General features: G+C 40.7%; 1 protein-coding gene across 1 annotated transcript in view; it reads right to left on the bottom strand.

Annotated features, from left to right (window-relative positions):
• The window catches only part of LOC116320921 (glutamate receptor ionotropic, kainate 3), a 96195-nt gene that overhangs the window by 18912 nt on the left and 53123 nt on the right, over positions 1-24160 (bottom strand). The window contains exons 2-10 of the mRNA XM_031740656.2: positions 15708-15881; positions 15263-15520; positions 14991-15172; positions 12043-12096; positions 9309-9479; positions 8554-8697; positions 5048-5155; positions 2924-3037; positions 123-326 (exon numbers count right to left, since the gene is read on the bottom strand). Of these exons, the coding sequence (XP_031596516.1) occupies positions 123-326; positions 2924-3037; positions 5048-5155; positions 8554-8697; positions 9309-9479; positions 12043-12096; positions 14991-15172; positions 15263-15520; positions 15708-15881 (1409 nt within the window). The remainder of the gene's footprint in view (positions 1-122; positions 327-2923; positions 3038-5047; positions 5156-8553; positions 8698-9308; positions 9480-12042; positions 12097-14990; positions 15173-15262; positions 15521-15707; positions 15882-24160) is intronic.

The following is a 24160-nucleotide window of genomic DNA, read 5'->3' as shown; positions in this document are numbered from 1 at the left end:
GGCGTATCTTTTTTTAATTGTTTTGTTTTGTCTTTTAAAGATTACAGCTATATATCTATTATGCACATATGAGCATATAATGCCTCTGGTCAAAAAAGACGTCAACAAGGAGTAAAACTTACATGTTCTATAAGTTCCCTAATCATGCCGTTCCACTGGCCCTTGTCATCCTGGGAGCCATATTTCCCATCAGGCACCAGACGGATCTCATACGTGAAGCCCAGGATGTTGGCCAACTCTTTTAGCAAGTCGATGCAGAATCCTTCGAAACGGTCGTTCCCAACCAGCGCCTTGTCAGATTTCTTAAGCATGACATATGGCTCCTCCTGCTCAGACCAAAAAGATCAAATGAAAAGCAATGGTGAGGTCAGCTTTTTCAATTTGTTTCAGCACATGAACCTAATTGAAGCAAAGTGATCTGAGCTGACGAGTCGCTGTTGCATTTAACAGGCAGTGACAGCAGATTCAAGTACACAGTGTGGATATAGGCAGTGTTAAAATATGAAAGAAGGCTGAGGTTTTTCCTACATTGAAGTATTAAAGAAAGGGGACTTGAACTAAAACAAGATGGTAATGTAAAGTAAAAAAATTATATTGCAGGCATTTATATCAGCATCTAGTGATTGTTATACTGATGGCAATGCGCACGGAAGGAATATTTATATTACCAATGAGCTTAGTTAGTGTTCAAATAGCTAAACCTACTGTCTCCCACTCACTGACCTATATAGCTGGTGGACCGTTTATTTTATGGTCAGGTAGCTGACACTCTTTACTGGCCTGTAATATCCTGCCCGGATGCTCATAATTTAGGCTGCATAAAAGCTTGATTAGGAACAGAACGCAGCAGTGTAATGGAACATAGCCACTGTGTTGCCTTCATCAGTTGTCACCAACCTCCAAGGGAGAGCAACTGAGCTGATGCCTGCAGTGACAATGACTAACGCAGAACCGCTCATAAATGATTTCCTTTATTTAGTGCCTGTTACCATTTCTCTGCCAGATAGACGAGCATATCTCACTGTGCATTTCAAAACATGTTGGTGTGTGTTTATGCAAAAGCTGTAATACAATTTACTGCCTCCAATAGCAAGATGTATAATTTACAAACTGAGCTCAGACGCAGGGTAATTGATTCTCTATCGAAGGTGACCCCTTTCTTTATATTTTTTCCCCTCAGCTGTAGCTGGTAGAGCACTAAAGAAAATGATGTAGTCAAGGAGGAGGAGGAAAAAAAGTCACAGTACTCTTTTAGTCCCACAGAAAGTTATTAGGAGAAAAGCAGAGGTGTTAAAAGCATAGAGTGGGAAAAATAAAAATACAAAAATGTGTAAAAAATGTACGCTTATAATTCTGTCCAGTTGTCTGTAAAAGAATGTGTAAAGCAACCCCAGTATCAAGCAGGCAATAATTTATTTTATGCATCCTAGTTAAACTTGCATGCCCGTAAAAGTGTTGAGTAAATGCTCAAGATCTTTGTTTGTCTACAAAATATGAAGCTACTTGGACATTACAATCGGGATGGGCTTTTAAATAAATAATAAGTTATGAATACTTGATGACAATGCATTCCGAGAGCAAGTGCTTAGCAGCAAACTTTGCTCAAGTTGTCCAATTAACTTGATCAAAAAGTTTGCATGTTAAGGGAGAAAGTCATTACCATCTGTTTCTAGCCTTCCAATTCTTGCTATTCCCCAAGGTTTTAACTCAAAGCAAAGTGTTTATACCAGTTCTATGCTCACAATCGCAGCATGGGCGTGCATAACAGAAAGGGAAGGAAGGTGGGCCTGCGCAGAGACATTACAGGCAATGGAGTGCAAACAATTAATGTAAGGGGAAAAACACATTAAGTGCCTTAATCTCTTCTACGAAGTTATCACTATAAAGCTGTCAGACGTCTTGTTCATGCTTCACTGGAATCAGTTTGATGCAATGCCATTACACTAAGACGTGAGATTGATATTAAAGCTGGTGCGCTCTTCAGCAATTTGAAAATAGTCAGTTTTATGATCTTAAACAAATGATATCCAAAGAAAAAGCAAATTAAGGAAAATGTTAGAAATACTCTTTAAGAAGAAAATGAAGTGCAGTTGTAACACTGAGAAAAAAATCCACAATCTACAACACTCCGACAAAAAGGAGTCTGTAACTACTAGCGCTAGTATATTTTAGTATAGCACTAAAATCCTTGTTCCATGTCTCCTCTATAAGACAGTATTAACATAGATGCCACCTGATAGGCATTAATTATATCCCACCTTGACCTCACTTCTCATAATTACAGCTTTGTAGTCCAATATAGGCTTAATAACAGTGTTTATCATTGTAGCTTGTGTAGCTGTCCCAAAGGGTTGTACAGGCGAACATCTGTGCCAGCACCTTCCTGATAGCTATACAAAGACCCCAACAGCCAGTGACAGTGTTAAGTACATACCACTGGGAATCTACAATACTGTACAAATGAAGGTAATGTGGATCTGGCGGAGGGCTCGCCAAGTTCTTTCTATCTGAACATGTAATTAATGCATTCTCAGGAATAGTTTATTGTAGCACTGACTCTTTTGTTTCCTATTTTTTTCTTTGCCCCAGGGCTTCTCAAAACTGACAGGTCTGCGTTGTGTAGTTGCTTTTGCTATAAAAAAAAATATCTAATATCATATCTATGATTTGTGTCAGTATTTGTGTTATTTTTAGAATTGTCAATACAATATATTACTGTATCTGGCAGCCACTTCTCTTCCTTATGGTGCAGTATATTCAGTATAAAGCATGCCTGAATAATTCTAGTCTGCAGTGAACCAAAAAGAAGTAAATATAACAGTAATGGCAAGGCTTGGATTGCAATGTGTTATCTATAAGACGGACAACTGGGAAGGTATGAAGGGTAGGGCATATTTTACGCCAGGCTACACAGGTGACCTACCAGGATGGTGGTGATGACAAGGGAGCGGTTAGCCAGAGAATCCGTGATGTTCATCCCTTTTCGCTTCGGCACTTCTGTGATGTTAAGACCTCCAGACGCACTCCACTTCCCCACCTGTGCAAAAGGAAAAGTGTGTAGCTAAGTGTTCTTTTTCTGTTGATCAGCAATGACCTTAGCAGACTCCGCCGGCAACCATCTCCCACATTAGTGCCAGGCTGAACACATCTCTGGCAGCATTAGATGATTGGCTGAGTCACTTTTTATCAGCAGGCCAGTGTATTTTGGGGAGTAGGGGGTTAGTTAAACGTAAGTCTTCAAAGAAATTAAGCATTATGGGTAAATCAAAGAAACTGGAACAATGAACTGCAATGCGATAAGTCAGATCAATCAAATCACATCAAAACATTTTTATATAAATGTAGAATCTATGTAATATGAGCATGTGTACAGGAACAACTGTGTATTAAACCAACAGAAATATTACATATTTCAAATATTACAACAAGCTCACAGTAAATTTAAATGAAGATGGAGAATGTGGATGCTAGTAGGACTGCATTGTGAAAGTAATTTTGCTGTACAGCCTCAGATAAGCCGAGAGATTTGAACAAATAAAAGGAGTTATACATGCATGAAGCCCTGAAGCAAAAAAACTCTGCATATTGTAGAGACACACTCTGGAACATATCATTAGCACAAATAGTCCTGTGGCTGTCGGTAACAATCTCTGTTTGCAAATCGAGCTCTCCACCAAACCCTCCTCCCATTCTTCCCTCTTTCTCTATTACTAGAGACAGAGCTTTTAATATTCGCTGGGATTTGTGCTTGAGGTGGATCCATTTAAAAACTTGCTCCCCACCCCCACCCCAGAAAAAAAGCATGAAAAATGTCTGTTAATGTCCTCCCTGCCTAATCCAGATAAAGGCATATGCTCTAATTTGAAAAGCACATTAGTTACAGCTTGTCACACAACCAAACAGGACTCCAGGAGAGAGATTTAAAAATATCTGAATGCTTTCCGCTTTGCAAAATTCTTTCTAATTGTACCCAATTACAATTAGCTCAATTCATTAAACATGATTAGCAAAAGACTGGATTCAAAAGTTATTTACTCATGCATCCACACGGAGAGCATTACATTTATTTCACCCTCCTGAGCATGCCAGTGTTGAGTGAAAGTGGCAGTCGGAGAACCTGTTCATAATTCCAGCGTGAGCTCAAACTTAGGCTAATATTCAATTACAATGGATTAGTTGAGAAAAAAGTCCACATCTTAATAGGCTCAAACAGTCAAAGCCGATTCCACGGATATACAAGGGGAAAAAAAAAATTCCAGCAATCTGCAGCACGCTGCCGGATCAACCCTAGCATGCATTAGAGTGGGATTTGTCAGATGCACAATGAGAATGCACTAATATGGCATCAAATACTTTTGGGAGATGACTGCGCTTCAACTTAATTGACCGCATGCAGGACAAGATGCCAATAAAAGAGGGAAGAAGAATCATTTCAAAGCTGCAGTATTACAAGCTTCATTCTGGAACAGAGGAGTTACAAGCTGAAAAGCCCCTGCTATTATATATTCTTGAGCCTTTAGGGAGTACTTGAAGAAGTCATAATGGGACTTATCCCTATTTGATGTATTCATAATGTATGAAAGCCTTTTAGTAGAGAATAGCTGTTGTAATCCAGAGGCCTTCCAGTATAATAAAATAAGTTCTACAGTAGGAACCTTTTAGTCCCCCACACCCCCTTTTTGTGTGAAACATGTTTATACAGCTCATTACCACCAAACAGCATCACCTCAAATTATCATTAAGAGAGGCAGCAATTAACACCCTAATGTGTACCCTAATCCAATTTGCTTTATGATCCACTAACTTATGCTTATGTTGAAACAGCCAATTTGCTTCCTTGTTAGGAGGTAAATGATATTGTCAAATGTGCATGTATTCAACATTAAAAAATCTGAAATATGTATATATATATTTTAATGAGCAATTTTATAAATTCTTTTGATGGAATAGTCATAGCAGAAATTCTACATTTTATACACCCCTTGCTGTGAAACATTGCTGTATGTTTCACCTCATCTAACAAGGATTTACATTAAACAATAGTTACCTTTTCAAGTCCATCCTCCTTTAGACTGATGATGTCCAGGTCAAAGTCTGTACGTAGACCAGTTGTTTTGTTGAAGGACAGTCGACCCGTCAAACCATCCCAGTGGGACTGAAAGACAAAATATCTACATATTTTACCCGGCATGAGCCCAAACTACCCATGTTTCCAAAATTTAGTGCTATTGCATACCTACTTTTCTGACACCTATACACACCTACCCATATACCTGTATATAATATTTTCCTTCACCTTTGTACTGCTCCTACATGTTTCAAAAACTAGAAGCTGAAAGGTACTTCAACAACCGCAAGAAACAACAAACCGGAGAAAAATGTTTAAGTCCTATCAACAAAACACACTACAACATACTTTGACGTTCACGGAAAGCAAATTCACACCCACGCAGACATGAACCAAAAGTACAAACACAAATCACACAGGCTGCATTTTCTTTTTTAATTACATTTTACATTTCAATGCCTCCAACGCATTTTCCCTTCAGACTATGGAGTTAATTAACAACCGTCTCCTTTTGCTTGATTCCCCATGAGGGGAAAAACATACAACTGCCCCCTATTATGATTCCCTGATACCTGCCACCTCCACAGACGTGTGCACAGGCAAATACATGCAGGCCTGTACTAAATACACGAACATACCCCAGACCATTGCAGAAATCATAAAAAGCTCAGGAAGTAACTCTACTCATTTTATTTTTGTCTCTTTTAGTTTTATGGTTGAGATTGCACCCCGGTGTGTACACCACAGCATTGTAAGGTTTTTTTAAAGGGTCTTTGTACATGGTAATGAATCTTTCCATAAACACTTTTCTGATGTTTAAAATCTAAACTATGACAACACTACAGGCTATAGCTGTCCAACCACCATGTAGCTTGCCAGAACATGAGAATATTGAGGCTTCAAGGAAAAATTTGTGGCACTCTGCTTTTCCAAACACTGTCATACCTCATTCCCACTGGCCTATTGCCATATAGGTGGGTGGCATGTTCAAACAGCTCTAATTCAGAGAGTGACATAAATGCGTCAGCCATATCACATCGAAAGGGCGAAGTCGACCTTCAGAATATGTCACACTCCTGTCTTGAAGTAAGCGTAAATTAGGCCTGAGTTTAAGCTTTCATAACCTAAGACTACAGTATGTTTGCATAAGAACAATCATGTAATAATATTGAATTTACTTTAATCTTATCAAGATGGCTAACATTGGCATTTTTTAAACTAAATACTGCAGACACACACAGACACCAGACGTTTGTAAGATATAGGGTGTGCAGACTTTGCAGGCAAAGAGAATTGTGTCTATTACTGCATCTCAAACAGCAGTGGGATTTTATAGCTCCTGTTCCAGTTGGCAACGTGTAGCCAAAAACTAATAGAATATATAATATCACATTTCAGTGCATACTATATGTAGTAATTCCTAGTGTTGTTAAATGGTTAAAAACAGCAACATTGTGAGTAAAAGGTACTAATACAGTACTGTTAATCAATGATGCAGAACCACGTCTAAATGTTCAGTGAAATAACTTTAATTAAAACTGCTTAATATATAGTTTGAGTATGTTTCACTCATCAGTTTACCCATCTTCACCTGTCTAATTACAGAGTCCTCTAAAACGAAATGAACTGAACTCTGATATTTGTGAAAAAAAATTCAAATACTGTCTTAGTGTGCTTTATAATTTCAGATCTCTTCAAGTGTACTCCTGGGAAGCCTAAGACACATAAGCACATGCACTGCTATCCCTGACACTAAGAAAAAGGCAACTCCAGGCAACTCAAAAATCATATCACCTTATATTTCCAGGTGAAACAAAAAAAAAAAGTGTTTCCTGTTCAGCAAAGTGAGATGATGATTTTGGCTATAACACTGTATTTGAATGCTTATTGGGAGTCTACTACCATTTATAGAAAGACCAGACCAGAATTTGTTCTTTCAAGTATGCCATCTGTTGGTAAAGCAAAGTCTTGGAGGAGCTACAAGTCGTGGCCATTTAAAACCTCCCACACACCCCCACTTTCTTTCTGAAAGCAATGCATTAGGGCAAACAAAGGTTATACTTATTTTCCTTTGGAGCCCCAATTCCACTTGTGCTTATCACTGAACAAGGCTGCAAGCCAGATGATCTTTTCTCTGCACTTAATTTTCCTGGTAATCTAGACTAGAAAGGGAGTGGCAACTGATACTCTGTATTTGGGGTTGTCCTGCCCAACAAATGGACCACACAAGGATCTATAGACACGTCTACTCTTCCCTCTCTTTGCAGCTTGGTTGCAGATACAGATCAGTGGACATAAATTAATGAGAGAGACTGTTTACTCATTGCTCACTTGCTGCTTTTATTAAAGGCAAAGTGGAGTAAGTGGAACAACATGACACAGGGAGCATGTTTTTTTGTTTTTTGGGGGGGGACACGTGAAGGTGATCATCCACAATGACAGCTTATTCTGATTTTGTCCTACCTATTTTCAGTGTTGGGTTTAACATATTCCAGAGAAACACAATGTACGTCCTCATTTTCTGTCGCTATGTAGGACTGTAACCTGAGGATTATATCATCAACTGGCAGTTATGTTCATTTCAAGTCAGTATTCAGAGTAATATGAATGTAATATAACGAGTAGTGTATTGAATTACTATCTATGAGGAGTAATTAAGTAGCATACTGCAATTTTTTAAGAAAAGTAATTACGTAACAGAATACTTTTCTTGTATAAAAAGAGTGAATGGGTATCAGGTCAGGTACTGTAATTTACATACAAATTTTCCTCTCTGTTATCATAGTGGTGTTTGAGATTCCCGCAGGAAAAGTGACCAAAGCTGACCACAGGACTAGTCACAAACTGGTCACAAATGTTGACCGTATATAAAACACCATCAACACATCCATTTTGCCAAATAACCAAAAAGGCTTCCCACAGTTGTAGAATCTTCTTTAGAAAGTAAAGCCTGTGTACAGTCATTCAAATTTGCTTTAATTGGAGTTATTTTCTTAAGTGAGAAAACTGTAACTCCTGACATTTTCAACATTTCCCGACCACACCCATGAAAAACACAGATACAAATGATTTTGTTGTTTGTACAAATGAAGATACAAATAGTAGCATCTCTGCACACCCTTAATCTCTCACTTTGCACAGACTCGTCTTTGAATTCTGAGGCACTGTCAGGGCCTCATGTTAGATGAAATAAGAGACGATTACACAAGTTGTGTTTTCAAAAGGTTACAGTACATGCTTTCTGGAAAATAGGTTATGAATACAGGGAATTTATAAAGCTGACAACAATGCTGCTTTGATGTGTCTATCAAGTCTTGGTTCACTTTGTATGTGGATAAGATTGATTTTGCTGGGTAAATATCCAAGTCCCACACGACTACATGGCTTTCACTCTGCTCCCGTAGTCCTGTTCACCACTCAGTCACTATGTTTCTATATAAACAACACTTAGATCAAATATCAACAGGCCAAAGGTGCCCCATCACCTCTTTGATGAAACTCATGAAGCGGCCTCCAAATCTCCAGGGTTTGTGGCGGTGGCACTGCAGTGAGTTTACGGTCATCTGAGGAGCGTGCTGGTATGAGACGGAAACAATGTGGACTGCATCATAGGTCAGAGCTGCATCTGTCTGGAATAAGGGGTGAACATTGTTTCAGCTAAAGACTCTACAAAGACATAAACAGTTGAGTCACTGTTAGTCTTGCTACTAATTATCATTATTTTCACATCAGTTATACACTAACTAATAATTCAACCTTCAACCTTGTTTTGCTTGCCTTATTTATACTACTGATGAGAACAGTAAAAAATAAACATGGTCTCCGGATGATGTTTCCTTTATGTGTGTGTGTGTGGCTGATGCACTAATGCTGTAAGCATCCTGCTCCACTCTACCCCAAAAGAGCTTTATTGAGATTACATCGCTATCGTTTTCCTAAAAATATACTATGTATCAAGGTACAACGTACCAATAACTAAACTGAACAAGAGTGATGAATACATCTCAAAGGATAATTGGTTCAAAAGGGCCTTATTATATACACATAATTTTGGATAGCTATGTGTAAGACGAAGTTTTTTGTCTTTCTTTCCAGTCATTGCTGAAGCCTAACAGTAAAGCACAAGACCAAAATAAAGAGATTACTGCAGAGATAATTCCTGAGGTAAAGAGTAATTTCGTACCAAGCCACACAAGATTAAAGATTTTTAAGACTGACTTCAAAAGTATATACCACATACCGTCATGATGCCCTCCAGCAGGCCTGAATCGGGTTTAGGTGGTATCTGCCTTTCCATTGACCATTTCTCTGCAATGGAAGCAACTTGAGGGTTATCCACATTGAGGATGCGGAAACCAGTCATGTTGACGCCACAGAAGCGATAGGGCTCAAGGTCGATGGCCATCAGGTCCTTTTGAGAGACAGAAGTAATGAAGAGTGGATTCTTAATTAGTACCACTGAGCATCTTTAAGTATTTATTCAATCCCACACATAAAGATAATGTCACAGCAGCCGATTAAAGCGATAACTTTATTAAGGTGAAATAAAGTGGGATTTAAGTATGGCGTGGAAAGTGGTGTCTGTATCATAAGGCAAACCTAAAAAGACCTAAATAGCTTTTGTTGTTGGATAATCCTTTTAAAATTGGCCTGTTAACTGTTTTTGTTTGTTTGTTTTATTGCTTTAGTTCCTACAAAATGATGAACCAAGTGCACAAGCTGAAAGCTCAGGATGTATTTTGCTTTTTTATGTGAATAGATCTCTATAGCTACATTCTTTTTTAATTTGGCTAGACTCTAATTATTGCTTGTGGCTCAGAAAAAATTAAAGAACAAGGAAAGGAAAAAAATGAATATTAATAATTCACCACTTGCATTCCCTTGGTAACTTATAAGCAAAAAGCAATTCAATTTGAGCCACTGCAATTTCTGGGGCAGCCATTGTAGCTGAAGTGTGAAGTCACATGTTGACACATGTCGTGTCAGAATGGGCCAGGGGGCTTGGAAAAGACATTTGGATGAACATAGATATTTCATTAGCACCCTGTGGGGTTAGTGCTGGGAGAACAAGAGCGTGTAAGACACTTACTAAAGAACGGTCGTTGCTCTGAATCACTGAAATATTTCTCATCTTTTCCCCCCTTCCCACTAGAATGCAGTACAGAGCTTTTTGATGAAAAGAAAAGAAAATCACTATTGTTCCAAAAGACATTAAGAAATGATCAATAAAGTACAGCAGATCAGGTTTAAGGTTTTTTAGCTTTGAATCTATAGTACGTCTTTATTTTTAACAACAACAACAAATGCTGAGATTTTATTGTTGTAATCATTTTGATTTTGCTACAAGCACACAATGCAATGATTTACACATCACTGCATTTTTGGAAAAGGGGTTGCTTTAGCCCCTTTGCAATGCCAGAAAAGCAATCTGTTTCAATTGCAAGTCTAAATTTTGCACTGCTGCTTTCCACGCACACACATGCTATGCAAACTTTGTTTAACCCTACAATAGCATTACAATTATCTCTTTACCAGAAAACCCCAATGTATATCTATATACACACAGAAGTGTTGTACAGGTACCAAACATAACAAAGTTCTTGTCTTTAGGTTTTCAGAGATAGCTCTATGGCAATGCGGGAGCTATGACAGACTCATTTCAAAGGACAAGGAAGTTATTACCCGATACCACTCTGCTGTTACCTTTTCACGCTCTAATAAGTCGGCATTTCCCTCACCTCAGAAGATAAAACACAGACATCAGTGAATTCCATCGAGAGGAAATTGTATTGCCATGTACACCATGCAAGTATTCATCATTTTGGATCAAATCAAGCCGCAAGGTATAATCTTCTTAATGGGGTGTCTGTCAATATGACAGTATATTGCAGCTTTAGATAGATATCGCACTCTGATTCTATAAAGATATAGTGCCTTTATGTGAAAAATATTGTTGATGCAAAAAATCATATCAAATAAAAGTTTTTCAGTTAATCCTCAAGTAAATATCTTGCTAGAGAAAAAGCCAGGAAACTGCTACAGCAGAGAAGTGCACCGGCGATGAAAAGACATTTTGCATTCCCTATTAAACCAACCAGTTTGCTATACAAACATGGCACATAGCAGAACAATGTCATTGACACGCTGTTGAGCATGAAAGATGACACACATCACGCCTGGACCTCTGTGTCATATTGCATTATCACAACAGACTGGTCAAGTCCGGAGAGACGGAGTGCACAAGGGTGGCAGAAACAAAGACAATAACATGGAATGAAAGGAACAACACCGAACACGCTGGTATTCATTCTCATTCAGTCACCAGACAGTCAGGGTTGCAGTAGGGAGCAGCAATGGTACCCTGCTGGGTCTGCTAGTATTAGTCAGATGAGATCATTTCATCAGAGCGGGAGCTAAAAATACTCATGATGGGAGGGAAACGGTTACATACTCAAAATCTGTTAAACATATCTAAATGATCAACCTAAATTCTTTTAGTCAGTCATTCATTGTTTCTTCGTGCAGCGATTTCTTTTGTTTTTTGAGTTCTTGAATATAAATGATATATAGACTATTAGCTGGATGCTTGACTGCATAAACTGCAAGTACATACAACGATATATATATGTGTGTATTTATTATATACAATGATTGTACCAACTTGAAAGTCACATTCAGCTTTAAATCTCAATCTGCTGGGTTTGGGATTTTTTTTGTTTGTTTCTCTTTTTTCTTTTCCTTTTTTTCCTCCCCATGCTGCTACCTCAAAGACTTCTGTTGACTTTACTATAAAGCGAAGTGTTTACTACAGCAAACAGAAGACTCCATTATGCCTTCGGCTTGTCAAACAAAATTGATGTTATGGACTGGATCCAAACTCCATTGGCAATTAGCCACTATTCATCAAAAACTCAAGCGGTGGGGAGATGAGAACAAACGAGACTCTATTTGCATTAACAAGCATGGTACATTACCAGAGTGGTGAAGATATAGTGGTAATACTCTGTCATCATCCCCATGGTCTGGGCCTGAAAGGATATGAAGACAGAAGATGGGAAAGAAAGGTGTGAATGAGTAGAGACGGGACAGAGAAAACTGTAATTGTGTCGTGTCAGGGCATTTTAGAATCAACGGCATTGTCAGAATAAACAATGCTAAAGGAATGCACGAAAAGACAGAGGTTTCAACGAGCATATTGACCAACATGCTGTTAATTTTGCGGGTGAGATTCTGCTGCTGTTTGCTGGGATTTCTGCACCATATGTGGTCCACAGAATTACAGAATGGCTTCATGCTTTTCTATGCATTTAAATGGTTTGGAATGCCTTGAGGCATGTGAAGTTATCCCAGCAGACAAGAGAGCTTTCAATCAAAAGAGCTTGGTAATCTTTTCCTCATATCTGAACACTCCATCATTGCCACTTGTTTCACTCCATCTACATTCAAAGGCACTACATTCCCATGGTGGCTGTGTTTTCCATTTAATTGTACCATCTGTTGTTAAAAAAAAAAAAAGAGCCAAGGTTATGTAAATAAGACGTTATGCTCATGTGGTAGCAAATTCATTTCTGCATCTATAGACAGCCAAACACATGACATTGAAACTTTATTTTATTTTTTATAGTGTAAGAAGGAGTTTTCATTAATAACTGTAATTTTCCCAGTGCTGCATAACTCTGTCAGTCTTCTATTTTACTCTTTATTTTGGTAATCTTCTATTATATATGCCTGCCCAGTCTGACGAGTGTGACGACAGGACAACCTGTAAATCTGAGAATGCTGCAAGAAAGACAGGACTGAGTGTTTTGTAATGACCAAAGAAATGATTCCAATAAAGCATGTCAGAGGTGAAGTTTAAAGCTTAGTAAAATTCAGTCACATCATCCAGATTGCAATGATGAATGGCCTGATGCAAGTCTCATTACAAATGAATTCAATGCTTTTGATTTCTACTCATTATCTTAGTCTGGAGCAACCTTTTTGTAAATGTATAAATGGACCAGTCTGCCTGTCTTAAAATAGCAGCTGATAAATACAGTGAATGCAGCCAACTAATCAAAGCACAGATGGTATCCATTCAAAATTTTGCATTTGAAGTTTTGAGTGACAATCACACCGCATTCTATTTAAAAATTGTTCACATAAATAAGATTTACCAAACTGACAGTACGTACAGCCGACTTTATCGAAGGTGAAATGATTAGCCAGTCAGTCAACATATGAAAGGGGGGAAAAATGATTAGTTGATCATTTTAGTAATTTCTCAAATAAAAATGTCTTAAATTATAGCTCATCAGTGTTGTTTTGTTCTCTTTGATTTCTTTGGTGTGACAGGCAATTTGAATATATCACTGATGTCTCGAGACACACACGATGAGCAATTTTTCACTATTTTCTGATATTTTAAAGGCCCAACTATTAATTAAAGAAAGAATATCAGACATGTAATTGATACTGAACATAATGCTTGGATGAATACCTGGGATTGACAGTTAATGTGATGCACTTGTGTCTAATGCACTTTTCATAAAGTCAATTCTCACAAACAATTTATTGTAGAATGTATCACAGCAAAGCAAAATAACGTTTTATATGTAAGGTCACAGTACTGTACAGTACTGAGTAGCACACGCTTTGAAAGATGCACATTTAAAGCCCTTTTTTAATTGATCAATGGCACAAAAACGGCAGTCAGCAATGAATGTAGTTTGCCCTTATTTCTATGTAAAAGCTCTGGTCGGCTCAGTCATGGAAGACAACTGTCTGGAGCTTTTTTGCCTTAAAGCGTTCTCACCACTTCTCTCAAGAGGACACTGGTTTCTTAGCGCAAGATGTGCAGACTGGCCAAGAGCGAATATATGTCACCTTAGATCTCAATAACTGGGGTGGACTGAGTTATTCAAATAACTTTTGAGGAGATGATGCATTTGGCAAAATGTTAACAGAAGCTGACAGCAAACTGAATGAGGGGTGGGGGTGGGGGGATCCACCAGCCTGTTCCTGACATCCAAAGAGCATCAGACCACCTACATATTCTCTGCTCCATGCATCATAGTGACAGCTCTTTGTTGACTGACAGTCATTAGAATCAAAACACACTATATACAGTTTTGATTATAAAACTTCTCAGATCTCATTTTTTTGTCTGAGTAGTTAAAAGTTTAGCAAACAGAATAAGAATGTGGATGTGGATTTTGTTCTTTTTTCCTTGTGGAATTCACAATGTCGTATTAGTTTGTAAATATTTAATGGGCAAAACCAAAAAACGGATACACTGACAGTCTCCGCTCATGATTACAAGAAAATCATTCCAAACCTCCTCCAAATGAAACGAATATCCAAGCACCAATTACAAGTTTTCGCGATTTCACCTATTTTCTACCAATTTTATACTGGTGCAGGCAGAGTCAGTTCTGCCTTGGTGCCTATTGAGAACCAGCTCACCTTCAACAGATTTTAGAAGTGAACATTATGTACCTTCATATATCTGAAGTTGGGGTAATTTTTGTAGGAAGGAAATTATTGCAGACAGAATTTGTGGGCTGCATTCGCTGATGAAATTCTTGTAGTCTCTCTCATATCAGCAGTTCCAAATTTGGGACGAGCACTTTAGTATCGCTGTGTCCATTTTGTGCTTCCCTTTTGGAACCAGCACCAGTGTTCTGGGCACCAGAATCACACTGATGTAAAAAAGAAATAATGTATTTGTGGAAATCCCCATACTCCCTAGCAGCTTGCTGCTGTCTTATTTTTAGTGGTGCATTTTCTGTTACTGTTCTTCAATCCCGGTCCCATGTGTAATCCTCTGTAACTTCAATCAAAACCAGTCTGAGGAGAATTAATATATTGAACAGGACCACATCCTTTTATTTCTCTACCCATTCTGAGATCTGACAGTAGGACCATTTATAAATAAACTAACCTGTTTGAGAATCTGTGCTGCCATGTGGTGGCTGCAGTCAAATATGATCCGGAACTCCCGACTTCTCTTCATTTCTTTGAGAAGAGGCCTTGTATCCTGCGTGTCGAGAGGAAGCTGGCGGATCTTTAGTCGGATGTTATACCTAGACGGGGCCATTATCAGCTCCTGTAGTCTTATAAGACCTTATCAGACAAGAAACAGTACAGAAATGATCATATAACATATACCCCAAGTAACTGAAGTAACATGTTATAATATACGAGTCTGTTTACCTGTGCTATCATCATATACAACTGTAGCTGTTTTCCATTTGAGAAACTGCACCAGGTCCAGGATAGCATAGCTTAAAGATGAGTAATCTGGGTATAAATTGGCATAAAAGGTGTCTCTGTTGTCCATAGGGTGATGTTTCCACCGCACTTGGATATGCGGCACTTCCAGTGCATTGCAGATGGACTGCACGGCATTCGATGATGAACTATGTGAGGGCCCAAATATTGCAACTACGCCTAAAGACAGCTGGTCACAAGCTGAAGAGGAGAAAGGGACAAGAGCTTGAGAAGAACCTCACTTACGTCCTGTCACAGCAGAATTTGGGAATTCTCAAATCAAAAACACAGATTTATATGAAGTTAATGACAGTGTGACAAACCAGATTCCTGCCTTCATCCACACTGTGGTCACAATCCTTGAATAAATGTGAGACAAGTTACTCACCTTTTCTTGATGCCTCAAAGCTGTCATAGATATTAATCCTCTGTATGTCATAAGTTAATGTTGTGTTTGGTAACAAAGTCCTGTTTCTGTTAATGTTATTGACTGCAAATTTAAAGGCAAGTTCCTCCGCACTGACGAGCGAAACAGGTCCGTCTGTTTGTTCGAAAATTCCACCTGAAAAACAAAAAGGAGAGACGGGTAAGGACCACAACAATCTAATCAAAAAACAACAGCAGGAAGACAGACACAACTTAAGGTAGGACTAAATGGAGAAAATATTAGGACGCGTACTGATGGGGGAAGTGCACATTACGTGAGATATTAAATTTTGTTCAGCAAACATGGAGCAACTCTCTCCATTTGTAGGGAATGCTCAAAAAACCCAATATCTGCTTTGAAGTCCAAAGCCATAATGGATTTAAGGTGTGTGTGTGTGTGTGTGTTTGGCTGTTTCATCAGGGCAGCAGAATATCTCAGGCTCTTGTCTCTCCATTAAGATATCCTTTTATTTCGCCCGAATACCACATTGTTGGTGCAGATAACTGGACTTGGGTACTCTTCTTTTACATAAAATTCAAAGGAAAGCATTTTTCCCATTTTCAGATGGCCAGGACCACTGCTCTAAAGTTGCAAACATGTCTGTATGAACATCAAAGTCCAGTATTGCTTCAGACGGTGGTGTATCAGACAGGTAGTCCTGCACTACATCCTCTACTGTATATTACATATTTTTTGTTTGTTTTGCAATACTTTTTTTTATTGATATGATCGATAGAATCAGGATGGATTCTTGGTGTCAAAACATTTTTTTTAAAGTAATCATTCAATTAAAAATTAATACCAGTCCCTTGAAAAATGGTTGTAAATGTAGAAAGACCTCCTGCCTTTATTAACATGCATTATCAACCAATGGAGTCGTTTACAACCAAAAATGGGTTGTATTCTGCATTCTGTTAAGTGGCAGAAGTAAAGATAAATGTTTCTTTAATGTTCCCCTTTGAAAGTAAAGAAGTAGAAAAGTGGGAGTTGTTCAGAACTTAATTAAGTTTTGCATTCATCACCTGCACAAATCACATTTTGCTACTTAAAATTATACACCCACTGTAAATTTACACTCATGCATTGTAAACTGTGCAATGTTTTTCCCAGCAAAAAAGTGGATCTGGAGATATGGGCAATTAAGGTATTCTAAGATCTTTGATGCTGGCAGAGGGGGAACGATATCCTAGCTTTGAAGGAGAGCAGGCTATGGCAGCCTAGATGTACATGATAGACTGAAGCTGAAATCCCTCTTTCATCCACCTTTTCACTACTCCTTGTAATACACAATTAGAAATAACAAAAAAGCTGGTGCTGAAGTCTTTCTGTTGTAAACTGGTTTTATTAAGTTAATATTTGTGTTTTGCGTACCTTTCCATTAACTGGGATTCATACAAACATGAATTCAACACCCCTCCAAGCTAATGTATGCCATATCTAATGTTAAATCGTTTAAGCGTTTCGATTTATATGTAATTGGTACAGTAACAAACATGAACTGTCAAATGTAAGACAGCAAAGTCCCTTCGTGTCTCGGCTACAGCCTTAAAGAAGACAGTTTAGACAGCTTCTTCAAAGATGCCTGCAGGAACATCAGCTTATGGAGACATTGGCTCCTCCACCTCCACTCTCATCATATTATCCATTTCAGTAACAAAGCGAGATGTCTCTGCCATCTTCCGTCAATTCTGGAACAAAAAAAATGCTCACCATCATCTAAAGTTACAAATGTCTGTGCTTAAGTTTAACTTTATGCCCATCATTTCAGATATACAGAAAACCTTTCAAAACCAGGTCTTTTTTTGCTTTTTTTAAACACCGGGATCACACACGTCTAAACACCAATAGAGGATGCCTTTAAAGTATTTTCTGCTGCATATTAATAGTGTGTATGAGTCAAGGCTCAGGCTCATATTGATATCAGTTAATAATCACTCCCAGTCTATGTTAACGCTCCAATTCAATCAGGAAATGATAGGAGGAACGACAAATTGCTTTGTGTTAGTGTGATGCCGCAGAGCATTTGAAAGTAACTAATTATTTTCCTCCTGTTCTTTTATTGTACTTTTATACATCTCTGTTTCATGCTTGTATTGAAATAATATACCTTAGTGGATTTCTATAAGCTGCTGGATTTGTCCATGCTAATGTCAAACCCCTTAAGATATCCAGTTAATAAGGGAATATTAACCAGCGTTGAAGATACAAAGTCTGACAATATTAAACAGATTTTGTGAGTAATCAAGTGTCAATTAAATTTCAGTTTACGGATTTAAGAACACAATGATTAGCATTCAGTACAAGGGCTGAACAGTGAAATACTTTTAACAATAAATGCATTATTCAGTTCACATACATCACAACATTCACAACATACATAACATTAACATTAATATTTATTTACAGTGCAGTGAACAAATAAATACAACAAAGTTTAAAATTGGCCACCTAGGGCTGTCATGATCTCTGATTTGCACTTAAAATTCATATCATAATTATAGCTTTTTTAAAATTTTTTAATTTTATTTAATTTTTTTCAAATTCTTACTGAATGAGTCCCCCATGCTACCAGTCAAAAGTCTGGAAACACCTTCTTATTTAATGTTTTTTATTTAAAATATAAAATAAAAGACACATTTAGACTATGTTCTTTGCTACATAATTTCATATATCTCGCATCATATATTTGATTTCTTCAGTATGTATCTACAATGTAGAAAGTAGTAAAAAATAGAGAAACAACATTAAGTAAGAAGATTTTGACTGGTAGTGTAAATATATATCAGACTGCAGGGACTCAGTCCATCCATAAAATGTAGACACAGTAGCACAAATTAATGAAGCAGCTAGCATATGCTCACAACACTTGGAATGGAGAGAGCAGGAGATGAAGCAAGAGCAAATAAAAAGAAAATCAGTAATTAAATTAAGAATTAAGTCGTTAACAGTTGCCCATCTCGGGTGCTTCACTCAGCAATGTAACAACAGCCTGACTGCAGCAGAGCAAATGTAGTGTAAGTGGTCCAGTTTAGCGTACTGGCTTTGTTACTGGAAATAATTTTGTTCCAATGTGTAGGAGAAAAATGAATGTTGTTAATAACGTGCATAGACAGGCTGATGGTGCAGAAGAGTAGTTACTAAAAAAAGAGCTGTGATAAACTGCAAACTGAGTCTGCAACCATAACCATAATGACACTGAATGGTTTACGATGTTATCATATGCTTTTTTTCAGTACCAATTATTTCTTTGAAAATCAATTATTCATAGCAATTTTTCAATTTTGTATTTTCCAGTTATCGCCCATACCGGTATATTGCAACATCCTTGATTTCAGCCAATGGGCCAAGAATACAAAGCGATACATTTCACTTTACCTCATATTTTTTTCTGCAGCATGTGTTTGGGATTTTGGATTCCCTTCGTCTATCACACAAATGCTGCCTGCCAGCTTGTTTTTACAAGGTATTTTACTAATCCTGCAGAATACCTGGCTGCAGAGAGCTTAGCTTAGAAATGGTACCTGTGACCCACTGATGCCCCTGAAAAGACCCCCAGTGACTGGATCACACAATCATATAGTTCTGTTACTGTGGCCAGAGTGGCAATTCTGAAAGCCAAGCTCATCTTACTATTTATGAGTCAAAGCTTCAGTGAGTTGCAAGGGGATGTGATGCATAAACCTGCCCGGTGGAATGCGTCACATTAAAATAAATGAATCCTTCCATTTCATGGGGAAATCTCATTAGAGTACATTAAGTAATTGCTGGAGTATATAGTAATTTGACTGTTAAGAGGATAAAATGTGCATTGCTCAGAAGCACTCTAACAAATTTAATAAACAAGGGAAAACCTGCTCCTTGGAAGGAAAATCCGGAAGATAATTTGTTTTGCCCGTTTTCAGAAATCTACCATAAGCACAATAACAAGGTTTAATGCACAAGACCTCCCACAACTCCATCAAATAAGGGACAAGCAGTTCTTTTTAGCATCATACAGAATTTACTCTAATGATGCAGGCACCCGAATATTAGGGACATGTTTGCAAGTTCCCATTTTAACAACTACACTGAATGTTCGTTATTGCAGTGGGCGTGTGCAAATTGAGATGCATGAATTTCAGACTTGTTCTTGTGATTCTCAGTCAAAAGGCTTCAAATTAGCATGTCTCCAATAGACAAGAACACAAAAGCCTTTAATTAGTCTCTAAGGTCCTATCACAATATATAAATCAGCCACTAATTGCAGCTGTTTCCATAATTTGTCCTTTGAGGACTTTGTGGATCAGCTGCATTGAAAAGCCACAAGATTATGTATTTGTAGCAAGTGATTCAAACTTAAATTGCAAAATGCACATGGCACTAGATCACCCAAACTTAGTGGTGTATTGACAGCAAAAAGAAGCATAACTAGTACTGAAAAAGTAAAAATAAAGTAAGTTTAGGGATTGACAGTGTTTCATCTGTGGCGCTAGAGATGGGAACTGAGAACCGGTTCTTGTAGAAAACCAGTGTCTGGTAGTCCAATTTCTTGCCTGCGTATTGATCCCGCTTATCGGTTCTTGCACTTGCGCTACAATAAGCTGATTTCATTTCGCATGTGAGTGCATAAATAGTTACGCAGTCTAGAGCGTGGATATGAACATTTATTTTTATTGCACAAAAGGACCAGCTAAATAGTAAAGTGGTAAACTGCATCCAGGACATAAACAACCGCACCAAACTGGTAACACAACTTCGGTTCTTTGCTACTACCTGCCAAGACAGCATGCTAATGCTAAGCTAGCCAGGAACCCAGGGTGAAAGCTAAGTGAATGCCTACCCCAGCAGCCAGACCCTGAACTTCAACAGGTAACAAGCAGATGAGCAGTCAGTTTTCATCTGGCTGGTTTTCATCTTTGCTTTGTGTGGTCAGCTTTGTATTCTACTAAGAGAAAGATCTTGGAGATGCGTGTCCTCATCAGGGATTGGTGTTAATGTGTGGGGTTGTAGCCTCGGGTTTATATTAGGAAATGGTCATTATGAGATAATGTGTTTCAGCTATTTAACAGAGCAACATGAAAGTTATGTAACGAGTAGTATAACAAATTACTTTTTCCCAGGAGTAACTTACTCCATTACTTTTAAGAAAAGTTTTCTGTGTATTATGTGTATCAAATGACTTTTTTGAGTAACAGTGATCACAATGCCATCCATCCTCATCCGCTTTATCCGAAGTCGGGTCGCGGGGGCAACAGCCTAAGCAGAGAAGCCCAGACCTCCCTCTCCCCAGCCACCTCCTCCAGCTCATCCGGGGGAACACCAAGGCGTTCCCAGGCCAGCCGAGAGATATAATCTCTCCAGCAGCGTCCTGGGTCTGCCCGGGGCCTCCTCCCGGTGGGACATGCCCGAACACCTCACCCAGGAGGCGCCCAGGGGCATCCTTGTCAGATGCCCGAACCACCTCAACTGGCTCCTTTCGATGTGGAGGAGCAGCGGCTCTACTCTGAGCCCCTCCCGGATGGCCGAACTTCTCACCCTATCTCTAAGGGAGAGGCCAGCCACCCTTCGGAGGAAGCTCATTTCTGCCGCTTGTATCCGCGATCTCGTTCTTTCGGTCACTACCCACAGCTCGTGGCCATAGGTGAGGGTCGGGACGTAGATCGACCGGTAAATTGAGAGCTTCGCTTACACTCAGCTCCCTCTTCACCACGACGGACCGGTGCAGCGTCCGCATCACTGCAGCCGCAGCACCAATCCGTCTGTCGATCTCCGGCTCCCTTCTCCCATCACTCGCGAACAAGACCCGAGATACTTGAACTCCTCCACTTGGGGCAGGAACTCATCCCGACCCGAGTGGGCACTCCACCCTTTTCCGGCTGAGAACCATGGCCTCAGATTTGGAGGTGCTGATCCTCATTCCTGCTGCTTCACACTCGGCTGCGAACTGTTCCAGTGCGAGCTGGAGGCCCCCACCGATGAAGCCATCAGAACCACATCATCCGCAAAAAGCAGAGACGAGATTCTGAGGCCACCAAGTGGAAGCCCTCCGCCACTTGGCTGCGCCTAGAAATCCTGTCCATAAAAATTATGAACAGAATCGGTGATAAAGGGCAGCCCTGGCGGAGCCCATCACCCACCGGAAACAAGTCCGACTTATTGCCGGCAATGCGAACCAAACTCTTACAACGGTTGTATAGGGATCGAATGGCCCGTAGCAGTGGGCCAGACACCCCATATACTCCCGCAACACCTCCCACAGGACACCCGAGGGACACGGTCGAATGCCTTCTCCAAGTCCACAAAACACATGTAGACTGGTTGGGCAAACTCCCATGCACCCTCAAGTATCCTCGAGAGGATAAAGAGCTGGTCCAGTGTTCCGCGACCAGGACGAAAACCGCATTGTTCCTCCTGTATCCGAGGTTCGACTAACGGACGAACTCTCCTTTCCAGCACCCTGGCATAGACTTTCCCAGGAGGCTGAGGAGTGTGATCCCCTATAGTTGGAACACACCCTCCGGTCTCCCCTCTTAAAGATGGGGACCACCACCCCGGTCTGCCAGTCCAGGAGTACTGCCCTGATCTCCACGCAACATTGTAGAGGCGTGTCAACCAGGACAGCCCTACAACGTCCAGAGCCTTCAGGAACTCGGGCGGACCTCATCAACACCAGGGCTCTGCCACCGAGGAGTTGTTTAACTACCTCAGTGACCTCGACCCCAGAAATTGGCGGGTCATTCCCTCATCCCCAGACTCTGCTTCCTCCTCGGAAGACGTGTCAGTGGGATTAAGGAGGTCCTCAAGTATTCCTTCCACCGCCTGACAATTTTCTCAGTCGACGTCAGCAGCGCACCGCCAGCACTATACACAGTGCAGGTAGAGCACCGCTTTCCCCTCCTGAGACGCCTGACGGTTTGCCAGAATCTCTTCGAGGCAGTCCGAAAGTCTTTTTCCATGGCCTCTCCGAACTCCTCCCACACCCGAAGTTTTTGCTTCAGCCACTGCCCGAGCCGCATTCCGCTTGGCCTGTCGATACCTGTCAGCTGCCTCTGGAGTCCCACAGGCTAACCAAGCCCGATAGGACTCCTTCTTCAGCCTGGTGGCTCCCTTCACCCCTGGTGTCCACCATTTGGTTCGGGGATTACCACCACGGCAGGCACCAACCACCTTGCGGCCGCAGCTCAATGCAGCAACCCGGCAATGGAGACGCTGAACATGGTCCATTCGGACTCAATGTCCCCGTCTCCCTCGGAATGTTGTTGAAGCTCTGCCGGAGGTGTGCGTTGAAGATCTCGCGGACTGGGGCCTCTGCTAGACGTTCCCAGCACACCCTCACTACGCGTTTAGGTGCACCGGGTCTGTCCAGCGTCCTCCCCCGCCACCTGATCCAACTCACCACCAGGTGGTGATCAGTTGACAGCTCAGCCTCTCTTTACCCGAGTGTCCAGAACATATGGTCGCAAGTCTGGTGACACGATTACAAAATCGATCATCGACCTGCGGCCTAGAGCATCCTGGTGCCACGTGCACTTATGGACACTCTTATGTTCGAACAAGGTGTTCGTTATGGCCAAACTGTGATTTGCACAGAAGTCCAATAACAAAACACCACTCGGGTTCAGATCAGGAGGCCGTTCCTCCCAATCACGCCTCCAGGTCTCGCTGTCGTTACCCACGTGAGCATTGAAGTCTCCCAGTAGGACAACAGAGTCTCCAGGTGGGGCACCTTCCAGCACCCCCAGGGACTCTAAGAAGGCTGGGTACTCTGAACTGCTACTCGGCGCATAAGCGCAGATGACAGTCAGGACCCGTCCCCGACCCTGAGGCGCAGGGAACAAACCCTCTCATCCACTGGGAAAAACCCCAGCGTACCCGGCAGCAAGCCGGGGATATTAGAATACCCACCCCAGCCCGCCCGCCTCACCAGGGGCAACTCCAGACTGAGACAGAGTCCAGCCCCTCTCCAGGAGACTAGTTCCAGAGCCCAAGCCATGCGTGAGGTGAGCCCGACTATATCTAGCCGGTACTTCTCAACCTCACGCACTAACTCAGGCTCCTTCCCACCAGAGAGGTGACATTCCATGTCCCTATTGCCAGTCTTGGCAGCCGGGATCGGTCCGCCAGGGCCTCCGCTCCTGGCCGCCGCCCGACACATTGCACCCGACCCTATGGCGCCTCCCTGCGGGTGGTGGGCCTGCGGGAGGATGGGCCCATGTCTCCTCTTCGGGCTGTGCCCGGCCGGGCCCCATGGACCAAGGCCCGCCACCAGACGCCGCCCTCGGGCACCCTCCCGGGCCTGGCTCCAGGGCGAGGCCCCGTAACCCTATCCCGGGCAGGGTAAACTGTTCCCTCGATGTTCTTTTCATACGGGTCTTCTGAATGATCACAATGAAGACGGGAAATACCTCAACAAAAACGTACAAACATTTCATCCA

The sequence above is a fragment of the Oreochromis aureus genome, linkage group 11 (genome assembly GCF_013358895.1).
Source record: "Oreochromis aureus strain Israel breed Guangdong linkage group 11, ZZ_aureus, whole genome shotgun sequence".
Lineage (NCBI taxonomy): Eukaryota > Metazoa > Chordata > Actinopteri > Cichliformes > Cichlidae > Oreochromis > Oreochromis aureus.
Note: the sequence above shows the minus strand (reverse complement) of the source record. Positions and strands in the feature narration are given on the sequence as shown.